Source organism: Ammodytes marinus, assembly GCF_949987685.1.
Source record: "Ammodytes marinus genome assembly, chromosome: 24".
In the NCBI taxonomy this organism is placed as follows: Eukaryota; Metazoa; Chordata; class Actinopteri; order Uranoscopiformes; family Ammodytidae; genus Ammodytes; species Ammodytes marinus.
The window spans coordinates 10,600,354-10,617,749 of record NC_137228.1 but is presented as its reverse complement, the minus strand read 5'-3'; the positions used below and the strand labels follow the sequence as shown (position 1 = coordinate 10,617,749).

The 17,396-nt window shown below is 40.3% G+C and overlaps 2 protein-coding genes across 2 annotated transcripts; both read left to right on the top strand.

Moving 5' to 3' along the window:
- Positions 1-1,147: 1,147 nt before the first annotated feature.
- On the top strand, positions 1,148-10,042 carry mpp4b (MAGUK p55 scaffold protein 4b; the record flags this gene model as incomplete). Its single annotated transcript, XM_080052923.1, has 21 exons — positions 1,148-1,205; positions 1,421-1,542; positions 1,643-1,720; positions 1,812-1,895; positions 2,012-2,143; positions 4,463-4,544; positions 4,657-4,742; positions 4,846-4,920; positions 4,992-5,188; positions 5,502-5,560; positions 5,663-5,680; positions 5,775-5,816; positions 5,930-5,950; positions 6,245-6,259; positions 6,559-6,600; positions 7,339-7,512; positions 7,740-7,820; positions 7,987-8,080; positions 8,278-8,386; positions 9,300-9,434; positions 9,851-10,042. The coding sequence occupies 21 exons, from the start codon at positions 1,148-1,150 to the stop codon at positions 10,040-10,042; spliced, it is 1,896 nt and encodes a 631-aa protein (XP_079909049.1).
- Positions 10,043-11,243: 1,201 nt separating this feature from the next.
- On the top strand, positions 11,244-17,306 carry tmem237b (transmembrane protein 237b). The gene is made up of 14 exons (XM_080052608.1): positions 11,244-11,450; positions 11,649-11,693; positions 12,987-13,018; positions 13,135-13,148; positions 13,248-13,319; positions 13,687-13,815; positions 13,924-14,017; positions 14,583-14,740; positions 15,013-15,145; positions 15,377-15,568; positions 16,215-16,288; positions 16,387-16,474; positions 16,896-17,017; positions 17,124-17,306. The coding sequence occupies exons 1-14, from the start codon at positions 11,430-11,432 to the stop codon at positions 17,186-17,188; spliced, it is 1,239 nt and encodes a 412-aa protein (XP_079908734.1). The 5' UTR covers positions 11,244-11,429; the 3' UTR covers positions 17,189-17,306.
- The last annotated feature ends 90 nt before the right edge of the window (positions 17,307-17,396 follow it).

Below are 17,396 nucleotides of genomic sequence, written 5' to 3'. Positions count from 1 at the left end.
AGGAAAACCCTTCTCTCTTTTTGCACCACTTGCAGCTTTCAAATATGAATGTGAGGATTTATTTACAGCAATGATTAAAGATAAATAGGCTGTCAAACACTCCTTGTTTTGCTCAATCACAATGTCTTCCTTAAAGGGCATGTACAAAAAAAAGGGTATTTTATTATGTAAACAAAGGAGGCCCACCGTAGCTAACAACATGCCCATTTACAGAGCCTAGGCTGTCTTTTAATACTGGGTTTTTCAGCGCACATGCATAGATATTCACTGATTTTGACAACAAGCATTCTCCATAATAGCTGACTCCACCTTTAGTGTAGGTTAAACAAATAACAACAAATGCGAATTTGTTCCTACCGAAACCGTGTCGGTAAAATCCTTTTACCGACACGTTTTGTTTGTTGCTTACTCCAACACCGGAGATTATGCTCTTAAGCACGTCTCTGTATTTACATCGAGAGCTGCTGTGAAAGTGTGCCATTAACCACTGACCCCATTCACACTGCTAATGTAGTATTGACTGCACCTCTCTACCTGATCCCACTGCACGCTCACGCCTGGATTAACAGCCAGGGAACTGTCACTCTCTTTTGTTTTGCAACTAAAGCAGATACTGATGAGGTTCCCTGTGCAAAAATGAACTTTTAGGCCTTTCATTATATTATTTTACATTGTTCTAACATGGTGCATATTCATGCTTAAAGTTCTGTTGAATCAATAAGTTGCCTCAAATGCAATAGAACAAAGCAAGCATATAAGTAGTTACAGATATAAAGGGAGTTATGTAACTACTTTATTTGAAAGCTGCACTAAACAGCATCAACAATTCTGATATATATTCATGGCCATAACCTTATAGTGTGAGTGGTATTATTTTTAAATCTACCCTCTGGTGCACAGAAAGCCAGTGCAGTCATTTAAGGAGCGTTGCAATCTGCTGGACCTCCTACAGTAGATGTAGGGATGAGGACTCACTCAGCAAACACCAGGCAAAGTCCATTTACAAAACAGTAATTGTTACACACTGTATGCAAATGTAAAAAAAAAACTGAGCACCACTGTTCTTGAACTCTTTCAGGTTTTACCAGCCCTTGTAAGAAGTCCGTGGTTGGGGTCAAAGGTCGTTGGAGGGGGGGGCCAAGTGACCATGAAGCAGGCGGTGGAGGCTCAGGTGTTAAACCCACACTATGAACTTGGAGAACACGGTTAGTAAAGGGAATTTTATTTTTATTGTACTGCTTTTCTGTTGCCACTCTTCATTATAGTAGTCCACTAAGTTGGTGTGTGTGTGTGTGTGTGTGTGTGTGTGTGTGTGTGTGTGTGTGTGTGTGTGTGTGTGTGTGTGTGTGTGTGTGTGTGTGTGTGTGTGTGTGTGTGTGTGTGTGTGTGTGTGTGTGTGTGTGTGTTGGTGCTGCTTCAGGTCTGCGTCACATCCTGAAAGACGTGATCGCGGAGCTGAGGCAGTCAGTGAATGCAGACATCGACGGAGCAGAGGTCCTCCACAGTCTGCTCAACGCCTCCTGGATGCAGTCGCTGCTCAAGGTCTCAAACACTTTTCTTAACGATTCTATTCTTTTCTATGCAATGCCTTAAGATTGAGGATACTTTGATAATGCAATCTTCATATATTTGTCTCTTACAGGTTTATGAGCGTCTGCAAAGGTTTGTGAGAGATTCCCCAGCTCCGGCTCTGCCCTACGCATCAGGACTTTCACTGCAGGTTATACTCATATTGTGAATTTTATATTTCACAATTTATTGACATTTGTCCCTTGCATTCATTTTTGATATGTGTGTTTTTTTGTTTGTAGCTGCTGGTGGACATCAGGTCTTTGCAAAACTCCTCCGCAGAGGCCAAAGAGCTCTATGGCCTCCTGAGGCAGCCACACATGCAGGTGAGAAACCACCAGTTATTGGCATGATAAAGTATGCAGTCTTTATTTGACAAGTTAGTTAACTGTGCTACTTCACTATTTTCACTAGTAGCTCATCAGTTTTCCCTGCGTTGTAGGCCCTTCTCTCGGCTCATGATACGGTGGCCCAGAAGGACTATGACCCGGTGCTTCCACCCATGCCGGACGAGCTGCCTGACGACGAGGATGCCACCAGGACCGTCTGCCTAGTCAAGAACAAACAGCCTCTGGTTAGACACACAGCCAAAGTCTCTCACTAACTATTGTTTAAATATTTAAAAAAATGCAAATTCACTTGTGACCCAAGGACGCAGCCCCCATTGTGACGCAGGAAAGTCGTTTTTAATCCCTCTATGCAGAAAAGGGTTTCCTGGGATTAGAGAAACCCGTCTGTCACACCTTATTAAGCGGTCGCTACAAAGAGTGTAAATTGTTGGAAATCATCATTGTAAATCATCTGTGGTGATATTTTAATATTAAGCTGCTTTGTTGTTGTTACTAAATATAAATCCAACAGAGAGCACGTTTCAATGTTATAATATCTCATTTCAGTACTTGTGATGCCAATGCTTCAGATCATTTCCTAACAACAATGCATTCTAGTCATGATTCTAAGAACAACGTATATCATAAATCGGAGAAAAAAAATTAAAATAATGATAATGTTGAGATATTGGATTTTTGCCTGCAGTGTCTCACCTTAACAGAATGTATAGAGTTGATTATTGAAAGAGGGTTTTTTGAGTGTTTCTAAACCTCGCTCTTTTCCAATGGAATTTATCAATCTCTGCTCCTTGTATTGAACGTTTCCCTCCCACCTTTGAGTGACTCTATTGTGTCACAGCTCTGCGATCGACAGATAGCCGGGCTGCCTCATCTCGGTGCGTCGCCCAAAGGTGCAAAGAGCTCCAAAGGGCGCATTCACAGTCACTGGGACACGCTGCGTCGAATCACCCACCAGAGGTTTCACCGAGATGAGGCGATGAGGTCTGCTCCCGGGAGCCTACGTGGAAGCTACCCGCCAAATGAGCCAGCAATGGCAGCAGTCTCCCGGCCTTACCCTTTGCATCGCTATAAGCTAACGAGTGACTATCAGCAGATGAGCCACTGCAGAGTTTGTTACACCTGGCAGCAAAGCATGCACCGCTCTGCACCTTCAGTCTACAGCTCCTTTCTAATTGGTAAGAAATATTGTGATACTTCGTGTCATGAAATATCGTGACACCCCCTAGTAAGAACAGATCTGTTCCATCATCAATCATTGCATCATATTCTTCATCCATCCTACATCACATCAACTACTCGTGGCTTTCCACGGATTAACAATGTCTGTTTTTACATTGGAGACAACAACTTCGTCCAAGACCTGGACGGAGATGAACCAGAGTCCTCAAATGCTCCATCGGCGCTCCATACAGCCCGGCGTTGGACTATGTCTCCCCCGTGTCTCGCCGAACCGTACTATTCTAACGAAGACAACTACCTCCATCCAGGGCTTCCTTTTAGGCTGCAAAACCAAAGCCCTCGTGTCCGCACGGCTCCATCCAGCCCCTTGCGCCCTCGACATTTGGTGAACTTGCCTCCTGTCGAGCTAGCCAAACAGGAGAGCCTTGATGAGCTTAGGACCACGGTGCAACTGGCAGCTTCTTCCATGGAGAACAGCACCAAAGACATCAAGCTCCTCGGGGACAAGATGGCTGCCGCGACGGAGCGCATGTCGGACACTGTTCAAGACAACTCGCAGGCCCTGGTCCTTCTAACGCAGGTAGTGGACGGGCTACAGGCGCTTCTAGCTTCCACCAGGGCTGAAATGGACAGCCCCAAAGAGGAGCACCAAGGTATCACACCTAAGAAGAAAACTCCAAAGAACCTTGAACATCGTCCATTGTTGATGCACCAGTCCAGATGTTCCTTCCCTTCTCTTTCGTGCTCCTCTTTCTCCTCTTCCTCTGGTTCCTTGGACACCGCTCCGTCCACATCTCAGGGACACGGACATTTGTCACTCTCCTGCCGTGGCTTGCCAAATAAAACCCAAGAATCGCCCTCAACGAAATGGACGCAAGTTCAAGCCAATGGACTTTGTGACGGCGGTGAGCCCAAGCAGACCCTGAAAGGAGCTCGTTCAAACCAGAGGAAGAAGACTAAGAAGAAGGCCAAATAAGAGACTCCCCTAGAGTGTCCAAAGAGTAGACGTCTTCTGTCCTTTTCAAGTGTCCGACCTGCAAAACACACACAGCGGTAGTTGGCTTTTATTTCCTACTCTTTGAAGCATTTCTCATCGTTCTTCTTCCATCGTGTTGGACCATTTCATCCTTTCATAAAATGCACCCTTGCTTTCTCCTCACATGCTCGACGACTTTCATCAGTGTCATTGTGTTATGCTGACCTCAGACTTCCATTGTTAAAGGAACGCAGCATAATTTCCTCCTATGAGTGTTTACATCCTCCCATCAATTGTCTTCATTTGTTTGATTTTTATTATGACCTATAAAACTGGCTTCTTCTCCACACCACAGCAGGTTTACTCATTCTATGTTTTCCGTTCCTAGGGAGCGACTATAAAGAGAAATGAGATCACGGGGGAGATTTTTGTCGCCCGGGTGATCCATGGGGGGCTCGCTGACCAAAGTGGTGAGTTGGACAATGTTTATTGATTTTGATCAACGGTTTATGCTGGATTCTTTATTGTAACGAGAAGTTTAAACACTCTATTTTTATTATGTATGTCTGTGTTTGTGTATAGGTCTGCTCCATGCAGGGGACAGGATCATAGAGGTGAATGGTTTTCCGGTTGATGGGCTTGAGCCTGAGCAAGTTATACAAGTCGTGGTAGGTAAAATGTTATTATTTTCATACTATATATAAATTTAATTTCCATTTGGGATCTTTAAGATCTTGACTAATCCTTTTTCTTTTACCTACAACCAATCAGCAAGCGAGGTCCCAAGGCACCATCATGTTTAAGGTCATTCCTATCACAGAGAGGCCAGTCCACAACCAGACTATGGTAAATCCTAATTTGATCATTTTTGCAATTTATTTGAAGTCCTCATAATAAGCTCATTTGTCTGGTGTTAGCTGTATGTGCGGGCCATGGCGGACTACAGCCCCCAGCAGGACCCCACCATCCCCTGCGCTGACGCGGGTGTGAGCTTCAGGAAAGGGGAAGTCCTGGAGATCGTAGACCAGACAGACACCCTCTGGTGGCAGGCCAAGAAACTGCCCAGCAACACCACCTGCGCTGGACTCATACCATCCACCAACCTACTGAAACGGTCAGGAATAAAACAGCTTTTACTGATATACCTGGAGGTTTTTTTTTTCATTCACACATTGCACAGTTTTTTTTGCTGCAAAGGGAAAGTGTCTACTTACAACAACTAGAGTTGATTTATACTGTATTTGAGCATCAGGAACCACAAACTTTGGCTTGAAACATTCTCTCTGAGATTGGAAACTGTTGTAATAAGAAAAAGTCTTAACATGGAAGAGGTTTTACTTGCCATGTTGTTATTCAGAATTTAAGCATTTTAAATGCAATTTGTCTGTCTGTTTTCGCTTTACACTTCACAAACCTGAATGTAACAGGAAGCAGAGGGAGTTCTGGTGGTCTCAGTCTTACCAGCCACACGCCTGCATGCAGACCTGTGAGTTTGCTCTAATATTTTTTTTAATCATTTCCAACATTGACAGTCCCTATATATGACTAAATCATTAACAATTGTGTTTCATTCCACGCTTAACTGAAGTGAGCACTGTAGAGGAAGGTAAGGAAGGAGATTTCATTTCATTTTTCAGGCAAATATTATTAATAATTCTATGATAATTGTTTTCTGTAATATTTCCATTTTTCTCCTACAGAGGAAGACATGATGGCCTTGGAAGATAAATGTGTGGAAGCAGGTAAAGCTTCACCTAGCTACCTAGCTGCCTCATTTATTTATCAAACTAACTGCCTGTTTTTTAAAGATTTTTAAATAATTTCCTCCCTCATCTGTGTGTTTTCTAACTGTCAGACGAGGAAGCTTTTGAATCTGGTAGGTAAGTCTTTGTTTTGTTTTGTATTCAGATACCTCATTTAAAGAGAAACAATCTATAGCAATGCAAAATATTCTGTAAGATCATCATATGTTTGTTGCGTGGCTGTCCTGTGAGAACCGCTTATCTCTAAAAACTAATTTAGACAAACGTAGAGCTGTTAAATGGACAAGATTTACCTGTGAGATGTAGTGGAGGAGTATAAAGTTGGATACAATCGAAATACTCTCTATCTGAAACATTTGGTTTTGTTTCTCTCCCTAAATCTCCTTCTATCTGTCTGGGAATGTCAGAGGAGCTCAGAGAAGGTGAGAAAAAAACTGCTTTAAAATGCTTTAAACTTATTGGGGGTTAGGAGGAAAAAAAGTGACACATTCATAAATCAAATGGTCAAATAAATGAACAAATACCATAGTGATTATATTGATTTAACCTGTCAAGTGACAAATTGGATAATCTCACCCTTGTTTCAAACGTGGTGCATTGCATTGAATTGCATTTAGAAGATTATTTAAATGATTTATGAATCCTTATTATTAATTTCTGTTTATTTTTTTATTCATTTTTTACTAATCTAATCCTCTATTTGCATCTTGACGTCAAACAGAGGGGGATGACTTCAGCACCAACGCTGACGGGATCTACGTAGGTGAGTTATGGTGTTATCACTTTGTATGTTATTAAGCCAAGACACAGCAGGCAAAAACTTGGTCAATATATGTCTTCTTTCATACTTGTATAAATCAAAGCCATTATCTCAACATTAGTTTTTTCAATACTGTGAACCAAAAATCTCAACTTCTAAAGCACTTTCATGCACAAAACTGTCCATAATCATTCTTAGCACTATTCTGAAGGTCAATACAGAAGGTTTTGTTCATATGTTGTTAATTGTCTCGTTTAGGATACATTTTTCTAACTGTAAAATAGTAGTAAAACATGCAGAAAATGCATTTTTAAGACCTGTACATATTATTATTTTATTTATTAAATTAAAAACTAAAAGCTCTATCTAAAATATGTTTTGTAAAATCCTTGGACACTAGTTTGTTGTAAAAACGAACTACAGATTGTAACTCTGGCTTTATCCAACATGTTGATTTTTGTTTCTTAAGAAGATGCAAAAGTACACATAATAAGTAAAGATATTGCAAATGTGCTTATTCATTTTAACATTTCTAAAAACATTGCAATACGAAAAATAATTGTTTTTATGTCAGTAATCAAATGGCCAAGTTTTGTGATGGAATCTATAAGTTAAAAATGTTTACCCTATTCACCTGCCAATACCATACAAATACCATTCAAAGTCTGATCATTTCTATCAGTTATGTTCTGTATGTTTTGAATGTTGATCAGTCTTTGAACTGTGTCTCCTATCTCTCAGTGGGCTTCAGGCGTAGCATGCGTCTGTGGCGGCGGCGCTCCCATGGCAACATCCATCCATCCTGCCACGCCCGCTGCCCCAGCAGCTGCCACAACGCCACCAACAGCCCGTATGAAGAGGTGGTACGCTACCAGCGCCACCCGCAAGACAAGCACCGCCTCATCGCACTCCTAGGTACACAACAAGCTCCTGGCTGCAATAACACTGGCTTTAATGGAAGAGAATTATTGTGGTCAGATGCAGCATGCTTAAAAAATAACCAGGTGCCCTACTACTGTACATCCCGTGTTTTTTTCTGTTGTGGAAATCAGCATGATCTTTCGCCAAAGTTTCCCAATAGCTGTTTCCACATAGTTAAATATATGATTATGATAACGTTTTTTTTTTTCTTTCCTTCTCAGGTCCGTCTGGTGTCGGCGTAAATGAACTTCGGAGGCGTTTGATTGATATGCACCCCAACCTCTTCCAGGGACCCATACCTCGTACGTTACTATTTTTGTCATACAAAACGATTATTAATTTAAAAGTCATGTGTTATTCTTGACAATGACAGTGTCTAATCATATTTAAATCTGTCTCAATAAGACAAAATAACATACAGTATGTTTTATGAAATATGAATAAAAAGCTTCTCTTTTCCTTGAGCAGACACCACCAGAGCACCAAAGGGATACGAGGAGCCAGGCCGAGAATATCACTTCACCACACGGGAGATCTTCGACAACATGGTTTATAACAACAGGTACAAAGCCATCAATAATAAATGACTGGAGTGGAGATACTGCTTTACCAAATATAATAACATAGATATGATACTTGAGCATTTTTATTGTAATTAATTCTATCTGTAACATAATCTACCTTTAACACTAACTGAAATCATAACTAATTTAATGAATACGTTCATGTTAAAATATGAAACACTTGTAATTGCTGTAGGCTTCTGGAGTACGGCGAGTACAAAGGGAATCTGTACGGCACCAGTGTTGAGTCAGTGAGGGACGTTTTAAACAGCGGGAAGATCTGCATCATCGACATCGAGCCCAACGTAAGAACAACATGGAAATGTCTATTAAAAGGTCATTTATGTATTAAAGGCGAGACACTGCAGGCAAAAAACATTGTTTTTTCAAGCACTGGTCAATTTCGTTGTAATTTTTGCTTCCATAACATGTCTTATTTCATACTAGTGTAAATAAAAGGTCTAAAATGTACATATTGCTGTTTATTTGACTAAACCTTATCTGTTTGGGTCTGTATATTTCTCCTATGCAACCATCTTTAACGACCATTATCTCATCATGAGTTTTTTTAGATACTCTAAACCAGTGCTTCTCAAATGGTGGGGCGCGCTCCCCTGGGGGGGCGCCGTGAGTTGTCAGGGTTTTTTTTTTTTAAGTGCTAGCAAGCATGACGTGTGCTTGTGTATGGTCATATCCGCGCGAAAGGCTGCGATTTGCAGTAAATAAATGTCCACATGTGTCTCCAAGTGTCTCTTTAGGCTATTTAAACAGAAATCAAGCAAGTAGACTAATAATAACATTAATTAATTATTGGTTATCGCATCACAAAAGGCCTATTGGCCTATAATAATAAAAAAACACCACCTTAACTATGTTTACAGTTTATAAATGTTTTGAATGAAATGCAAACCTCAGTGAATCATTTGCTCTTGTTTCTCTGTCCTGAGATTCACACAGACTGAGCAGTCTTGTTTAAATGTTACAAATTGAGCTAATAAACTGAACTTTGATTTTTTTTGCGAAAAAATGTCTGTCCCCTAGGGGGGCATGACAGAAAAGAATTGAGAACCACTGCTCTAAACCAAAGATCTCAAATTCTAAAGCACTTACATCAACTATCATTTCATAATCATTCTTCATGGTGATATCTTTAAGTTACACATTTTACCCTATTCACCTGCAGTGTCTTATTTGAATTGTTTGATGTTTTTGTTGCAGGCCATTCAGGCAGTGAGGACCCATGAGCTAAGAGCCTACGTCATCTATGTGAAGCCTCCATCTCCAGATCGCCTCAGAGAGACCAGACGGGATGCATACATCACCACCAATTACTACATCAACCGACCGTACAAAGTAGACACCTTTTTATTTTATTTTATAACCTGTTTCGGACAATCTTTGTTCCAGATTTGTGCAGTATTTCTGCAAAACCGCTTTATTAAGATTTTACAACAATATAACAGATATTGAGTTGTAAATGAAATAGATGAAAATAGAACAAAGATACATACACACAATACTACAACAACAAAAATAGAAGACAAAAACAAAACATAGCTTGAAGATGGAATTGAAATTAGTTTGAGCTTTAAATATAACTATTTTCCCTAATAAAATAACTGTATTTATTATCTGGGGACAGCTTACAGACACAAACCCCAACATAATATGTAATAGTGAAGGTTTAAAATAAATAAAAATGTATTATTTAAAACCCAATCTAATTTAAGGTTCTTATGTTTGAGTCTAACTGAAGTTCCTTTCGACAGGACGAAGATTTCCAGGAGATGGAAGACTGGGCCCGGAAGATGGAGTCCCACTACTCGCAATTCTTCGACCACACGATCGCCAACGACGACCTGCAGGATGCCTGTAAGCAGCTGCTGACGGCTGCTAGGAAAGCACAGGACGAACCGCAGTGGGTCCCCGCCAGCTGGATAAGACCCAGTGCAGAGTCCTGACCAGCAAGCATTTTCAATCTAAAAAAATCCCTTACATGTAAATCATGTTTATATCTGTCTAACTCTGCTTGTTTTCGGGGGAGAAGGGCTTGAAAGAAACCCAAGTATTTTCATATCGGTGTTACATGTGAGCTTGATCTGCTTCTTAAGTAGTTTCAAATCCCCAAGAGATAAGACGGAGCTGGACTCCAGTCCAAAAGAATCTGTGAAATTGTGTCTGAATTGGAATAAAAAATTAGAAGGTTAGCTGTGCAGTAAAACCGTCAACTAGTTTCCAATGTTGTCCTTGTTCTACAAAAACAGTTTCAACAAGTTAGTATATGTACATAGAAAACGCTGTGCAGCTTTAATGTAGCCAAATGTTGACTGGGGCGCTGAGAACAATAAAAAGAAAATAATAATCATTTCTTGCCCTCCTCCCCTCTTGTTCACAACTCTGCAATAAAGATTTCTGACTTTTATGTTTGATGTTTACATACTTTTTTAAGGGGTCAAAGATGTTCAAATTTGCAAAAAAAAAAAAAAAAAGTGTATCTATTTGTGAAAGTAATAAACCTCTTTAAATGAATTTGTTTTGTCGGATTCGCTTTATGAAATTTCTACTATCTTAGAGTCATTAGACTGGGAATTTGAGAAGTTGTTATGGGTACCAGCTCGAATAGGCATCCAAGAATTAGATGCAAATAGTTTAGAGTTGGCAATACTAAAGCAAAGCAGAGGTCAAAGCTTTAATATGGAATAATATCAACCTAATTTACAATTTACTGGACTTATCTCCTGGCCTGGCACTGCCCGCCTACATACTTTCGCTCAATTTTCATTTCCCAAATGAAATGAAGTACGATGGTCTGGTAGGACCAGTACGGAAGAGGATAAGGGCCACACATGAAAAAAAAATAATGTCAGAATTATGACTTTAATCTCAAAGTTCTGAGAATAAAGTAAGAATTTAATTTGTTTTTTTCATGTGTGGCCCTAATCCTCTTCCGTAGACTGGCTATTTATCATCAGGATATAGGATTTTTTTTTAAATCAATGATAGCCTTCAGAAGGTGGCGATCATGCTCCGTCTGGTTAAAAAGAAGGAGAATAGTTGTCTTGTCGGTCTTTTATTTTGCCTATACGTGCTATGTGCGAGAGCTTTTATATTGAAGGAACAGGAAGTGATGATTGTTCTTTGTAAACTTCCGGGTAACGGCTCTGAGCCTGAGCTCGTACAGAGCATGGGGGTACAGAGTAAACCATAGACATTATAAAGGAGTAAACAATATATCAATAAGCCGTTTTCCTACTTTTATTAGGTTTCAATCTTTAAAATATCCTTTTATCTAAATACGATTTAGCTGGGTTAATATTGAAAGTCGCTGTTAGGGATACAATTCATAATATGGACACAGGAGGCTCAAAGGTAACTTATTTAACGGTGTTTTGAATGTTATTTTGACGACAATTGTCCACTTTAACGTGTATTCTTTGTAGCGTAACGCAGACTAACCTTTTATAAATGCTAACAAATAGCTCCTGACCATTTTTGCATCTTAAAATTTGGGTAAAAAGCGAGTTAACTTGTATAAATGGCTAGTTCTATTCTGTTTTGCTTCTCTAGAAAATGAGACCCAGGGAACTCCCACCTCTTCCACAGGTGAATCAGGTAAGTCTTGATATAATTTCCTTACAGTTATCCAAGTAGTGTGCTTTGTCATACTTGTTAATACGGTGTTAAACATAATGCTCGTGCCCATTAACATCTGTGAAACCAAATATTTGCTTTTAACACAAGTATTGAGATCTTTACTGGAATAGAAATGCTCTATACACTATGAAATTACCCTGTTACAACAAGTACATTTATTTCCCAGATAGTGTGATTAAAATAGGGCTCTGTGGAATTAGTAAAATTAATATTTAGAGGACGATAACATTGTTTTTTCTTACATTATTTTCTATTACAACATGGTGACATGAATGGAAAATCACAATAGCCTTAGCTGTTTCCATCCATAAAATAGAAATTAAAACTTCCATGTTGATTTTTACCTTTTAAAAACCTAAAAATTACAACAACAAAAACAGTTGTCATAAGAACAAAAAGAAACACAGTGTTGGTGTTATAACACCGTCAAAAAGATTAAACTGGTTTCACATACGCATTTCCTGGGATGTTCCAGACACATGCACTCAAGTGGCTGACCTCTGCCCTGAGCTAATCCACGCTGTTGGCAAATGTATGAACACAGATTTAGCTGAGGATTTAACCATGACAGCAGTGTAGCCTACGTAGCTTCACTCCACTCTTGCTTGATTCTTGCTGTTGAAGGGGTGAATGGCCCGAAACATGGTAAGGTTTGTTTTGTTTTTTTGTACCTGCTTTAAGTGAAACTTTCTAAAAACAAGTTCACACAATGTTTGTCTAAATTAGAAAATAAACTGTTACTCTGGGGGCTCATTGTTTACCCATGAGAGGTCATTTGTTAATGTGTTTAAGTACCAAGTCCTCAATCCAATTTTACTAACTGCTAAGTGTCACATTTGGATGCTGGTTGTAAAGAGATAATAGACTGTTAGAATACATTTTACACCAAACTTAGTCATCAATTAATAAGTTTTAAGTGTTTTTTGTTGGATTATTTAGAAAAAAACTAGCTGGATAATCCCCAGCCCTCGTATTCAAAACCCCTGACCTTAGGTAAAAACAGAGTTGTAGTCCTTAATTAGCTATTCGGACCCCCTGCTGTTTATCAAGGTCCTGGTCATCGCTGATACTTAAAAATTATTTTTACTTCTTGGAAATCAATGACTAAAATTGTATTTATAAATGTCAAATCAATTAGAATACTTCTGATCCCATACTGTGCAATAAGTATTACATTGTATGCAATTGAAGTTGTTTGAAAATTGAAATTCAGACACATAATAAAACTGACCTGTCTTTTTGTCTCTTAAGCGAGGGCAACGGTCGCTTCCTACAATGCCCAGGTCAGTAAATGCAACTGTTGGATACATTTGGTCACTATTTATGGATGCTGAACAATATAACCAAACTTTTATTTCTTTTTCTTCTTCTCTTTTGTTCGACGTGTGGCGACGTGAAGCCAAGAAACAGCCGGTGGGTTGGGATTTGAAACACCAACATTTGCTTGTTTGTGTCTCATATTTCTACTTTATTTAGTAAATGTATCTTTTACTTATGTGTCATCTTGCGCAGGAGAAGCACCTGCAACAAAACAAAAGAAAAGGAGGACGAGAAAGGAGGCAAATGGAGTCGATGATATTGCCGGTATGTACACATACACACACATGAAGTGATTACCTGGATTTAATGGTCAAGTTCATCCCGACATTAAGCCTCACACAGCGTTGTTTTGACAGCACTTAAAGGTACAGTGTGTAATATAATATTGGAGTATTTAACGGCATCTAGTGGTGAGAGTGTAACTGGCAACGCTCTGTTGAGGAATCAAAATATTTCTAATCGTCCAATTTCAATTTAAAATATTTCAATTTCACGTACAGTATGTCACCAGTTTGTAGACATCGGATAGGAGTCTTAAGACCTTCCTTCGTTATGTGTGGTTCCCATCATACAAAATCTTTAGTTTCTTAATTCAAAATATAAAGCGGTTTCTGCTTCTTTCTCGGTTTAGATCCAGGGTTGGAAATGGGAGGCATGGGCAGCCGGAGGCAGTCCGAGGTCGGGGAACAACTTCCCCTCGAAACCACCACAGAGCCAGCACCGCAGAGGAGGAGGAGGAAAAAGAAAGCTGCCACTATAGGTAGAACTTATCTTCACACGCTGTAGTTCCAACATAATCAGATCTCAGTGGAGAGTAAATTCAAGTGTCTGAAAAAGATTTAAGGATTATGTAAATTGATGGTTACAGATCTTGACGACGACCAAGCCGACTTGGTGAATGGAGACGCAGCGGATCAGACCACAGACACAGAAGAAGTGGTAAAAAAGACAAGGAAGAAAAAGTAATAATCACATAATATGTTTTTTGATTTTGGCATTTATCCTGTCATGCATTAAATGTGGAGTCAGTGATTCTGGAGAACGCTTGTTGTCAAAATCCCTTCTTGTCAAAATCAGTGAACATATCCCCACGATCCGCTACCTGTCTCTACTGTGTGTGTGCGCTAGGCTCTGTAAACTGGTATCTATACAAAGGTTACGTTAACGAATGGGGCTACCTTAGCTATTAACCGAGCCTAGGCTGTGAATTAACACAGTTTTTTTCAGTAGACACAAAGTATGTGTACAGGTAGAGTATCGTGAGGAGATTTTCACTGATTTTGACAACAAGCGATTCTCCAGCCTCGCTGACTCCACCTTTAACGCTTGGTTCGTGTTGCATGCTCTTTTACATCTGCACGTGTCTGCATATCATTTTAGTTAATTATTTTATGTCTGTTTTTTTCTTCTCTTTCTTTTCTTTTAATGAAATATAACGTTTAGGTGTTTATGACTCAATTGGAGTTTGTTGGAAATAAATATTTGTATGGTAGATTTTTTCCTTAAGCTCTCTTCTTGTGATTTCAGGAAGTCGAGGGTCATTGAATCGCAAACTCCCAATGAACTGGACGTAGAAGAGGACGACATCATTACCGACACGCCTCCTCCCATCCCCCAGCATGCCTTGTTCTCGGCGCCGCAGGGTCAGAGCCAGCCAGTGGGAAAAGTCTTTGTGGAGAGGAACAGTGAGTAACAAAAAGACTAAGAAGATGTGGTCTAGTGTATTCAAATGGCTGGAGTGTTAACGCCTCTGTGTGTGTGTGTGTGTGTGTGTGTGTGTGTGTGTGTGTGTGTGTGTGTGTGTGTGTGTGTGTGTGTGTGTGTGTGTGTGTGTGTGTGTGTGTGTGTGTGTGTGTGTGTGTGTGTGTGTGTGTGTGTGTGTGTGTGTGTGTGTGTGTGTGTGTGTGTGTGTGTGTGTGTGTGTGTGTGCGTGTGTGTGTGTGCATGTGCGTGTCAGAGCGATTCCAGGCGGCAGAGCGCTCGGACTGGAGGAAGAACAGCGTACAAATGGAGAACCTGGCTGACTTCCAGCCCATTCAGCCACTGTGGACCCCCAGAGACGTTTCTCTGCGCGTGCATGAGGGCTTCAGGTACAGGGGAAAAAGCTTGTACAAAACACAAATAGCATACATGAGCAGCGCTTTTGTCCGAAGGGGCCGATAGAATCAACAAAAACTCAAAGTTCCTCAGAGCCATTTAAAAAAGAAAGAAAAAAACTTCCATCTCTCATTTTTTTTTTTTCTCATTTTCCCTTATACCCTTCGGTATGCCCGTACGCTCCTTCCCTAACCGTCTCCTGTGCTTTGTTGCGTGCCTTGCAGAGTGTTCGGCATGTATTGTCACGGCTTCCTGGCGGGCTACGCTGTATGGAACGTGGTGGTAGTGTACATGTTGGCCGGGCAGCACCTCAGCACTCTGACCAACCTGCTGGAGCAGTACCACACTCTGGCCTACCCCTCACAGTCCCTGCTCTACATGCTGCTGGTCATCTGCACGGTGGCCTCCTTTGACAGGTACAACCCTCCTGTCTGCCTCTGTCTATTACCTGAGCATCTGATTGGTCCATCCAGTTCCTCTCCCCATGCGTGGTTTGACATAAAAAAATAAAATAAATGTGATACAACACGTGCGAAGAAATATTAAAGGAGTGCCATCATCAAAAAACATAATTTCACTTGGTGTACCTATTCTGAATTACTAAAAAGGAATAAGAGGAAATAAGAAGAATTCTTTCCAAAACACGCTGCCTTACTGACACTTCATTATTGACTGTTTAGCTTGAGAGAAGTATGTCATTAAAAAGCTTTAAAATTATGCAAAACGGAGGGATAATGATCTTGACAACAAGGTGAGCATCTGATTGGACGATCGAGTTCCTTTCTCCATGCAGCTTTGACACAAAGAAAAAAAACAAATGTGATGCAACACATACAAAAAGATATTCACTGATTTTGACAAAAAGTGATTTTGACAACAAGCTTTCTCTAGAATCGCTGACTCCACCTTTTAGCCGTTCTTGCTTTAAATTTAAACTTCCCCACCTTTTATGTAAGTGGATTACTAACTACGTATAAAAAATACCTGTGCAGTGCAGCTGCTTGGTGACATTTAGTTGTGTGTGAAAGTATAAAGAGGAATGCGGCTTGTTTGTGTTTTCAGAGTGAACCTGGCCAAAGGCTCCGTGGCTCTGCAGGAGTTTGTCACCCTGGACCCGGTTGCTCTCGCCTCCTTCTGTGAGTCCACACAGGATTCACTGTATTTTTAAAGGGCTTTCCTCTCGGAAAGAGATTTTGCTTTTGTTTCACGTTTTTTTTTTGTCTATTTTCCCCAGTGTATTTCTGTGCATTGGTGCTCTCTCTGAGCCAGCAGATGACCAGCGATCGGATCAACCTCTACCCAGACTACAACACCACGTTATGGTGAGCTCACTCGCTGGAATCATTTAAAGGAATAGCTCAGTTTTTTATTTTAAGCTTATGGCCTCACTCTCAGGTTCAAGACAAGACGACAGAAACCATTCCTTTAACCGTGCGTGCATTTCTGAAGAAGAAATAGGCAAAGGTCGCTCATCGCTAGTTAGCTTAGCTCAAATACTGGTAGTCAATAGGTAACATTAGCCTACCTCCATCGACAGAAATTTTACTTAAACAGCATCACTAAACCCTCCTGTGTGCTTGTTGGAACTTGTTTAATTTCTGACCAACGCACTCTGGTTTCTGTAGTCTTGTCTTGAACCTGACAGTGAGGTGACAAGCTAAAAATAAGAAATGTTGAACTATTCTTTTAACCTTTCAATCCAGCTCTAAAGCTTGGAGGTAACTCTTACTTTCTCTGGTCTAGGCCCCCGGGGACAGAGCACCAGATCCTGCATCCATGGGTGACTGTCAACCTAGTGGTTGCTCTGCTGGTGGGAGTGGCCTGGATCTTTATCTCTGCGCGACCGGAAAGAGACTACACTGAGAGTGAGGGAGAAAAATATGCAGTTTAGAGGTTTTGCCTTTAATGAAAAAAAAAAGGTATAATTATGTATAAAAATTTCCCACATGTTATGATGTGCTTTTTCTTTAGGTTATCTCAAGGCCATGGAGGTGGAGCCTCCTAAACCAGAGGACAAGTCAGAAATGATGGCATGAGAAGAAACGGCTTTGTTGTCACTTTGCACATATATTTTGCACCGTGTTTATGAATGTTTTGTAGATTCTTTTTGTAATTTTTTTTAAATGTGAAATGTGCTTGTCTATTTTTAAATACAGGGGGATTTACCCAACACATGTCTGTCTGGTGACTCTTTTTTCCTGGCTGATATGCATCTACTGTATAAGTAAATAATGCTACAGGATT

Bases quoted from the DNA above. Each gene is read 5' to 3' on its own strand.
- tmem237b (XM_080052608.1), top strand. From the start codon at position 11,430: ATGGACACAGGAGGCTCAAAG. The intron at 11,694-12,986 runs GTAAGTCTTGAT...TTGTCTCTTAAG, and splicing joins CTCTTCCACAGGTGAATCAG to CGAGGGCAACGGTCGCTTCC. The intron at 15,569-16,214 runs GTACAACCCTCC...TTGTGTTTTCAG, and splicing joins ACGGTGGCCTCCTTTGACAG to AGTGAACCTGGCCAAAGGCT.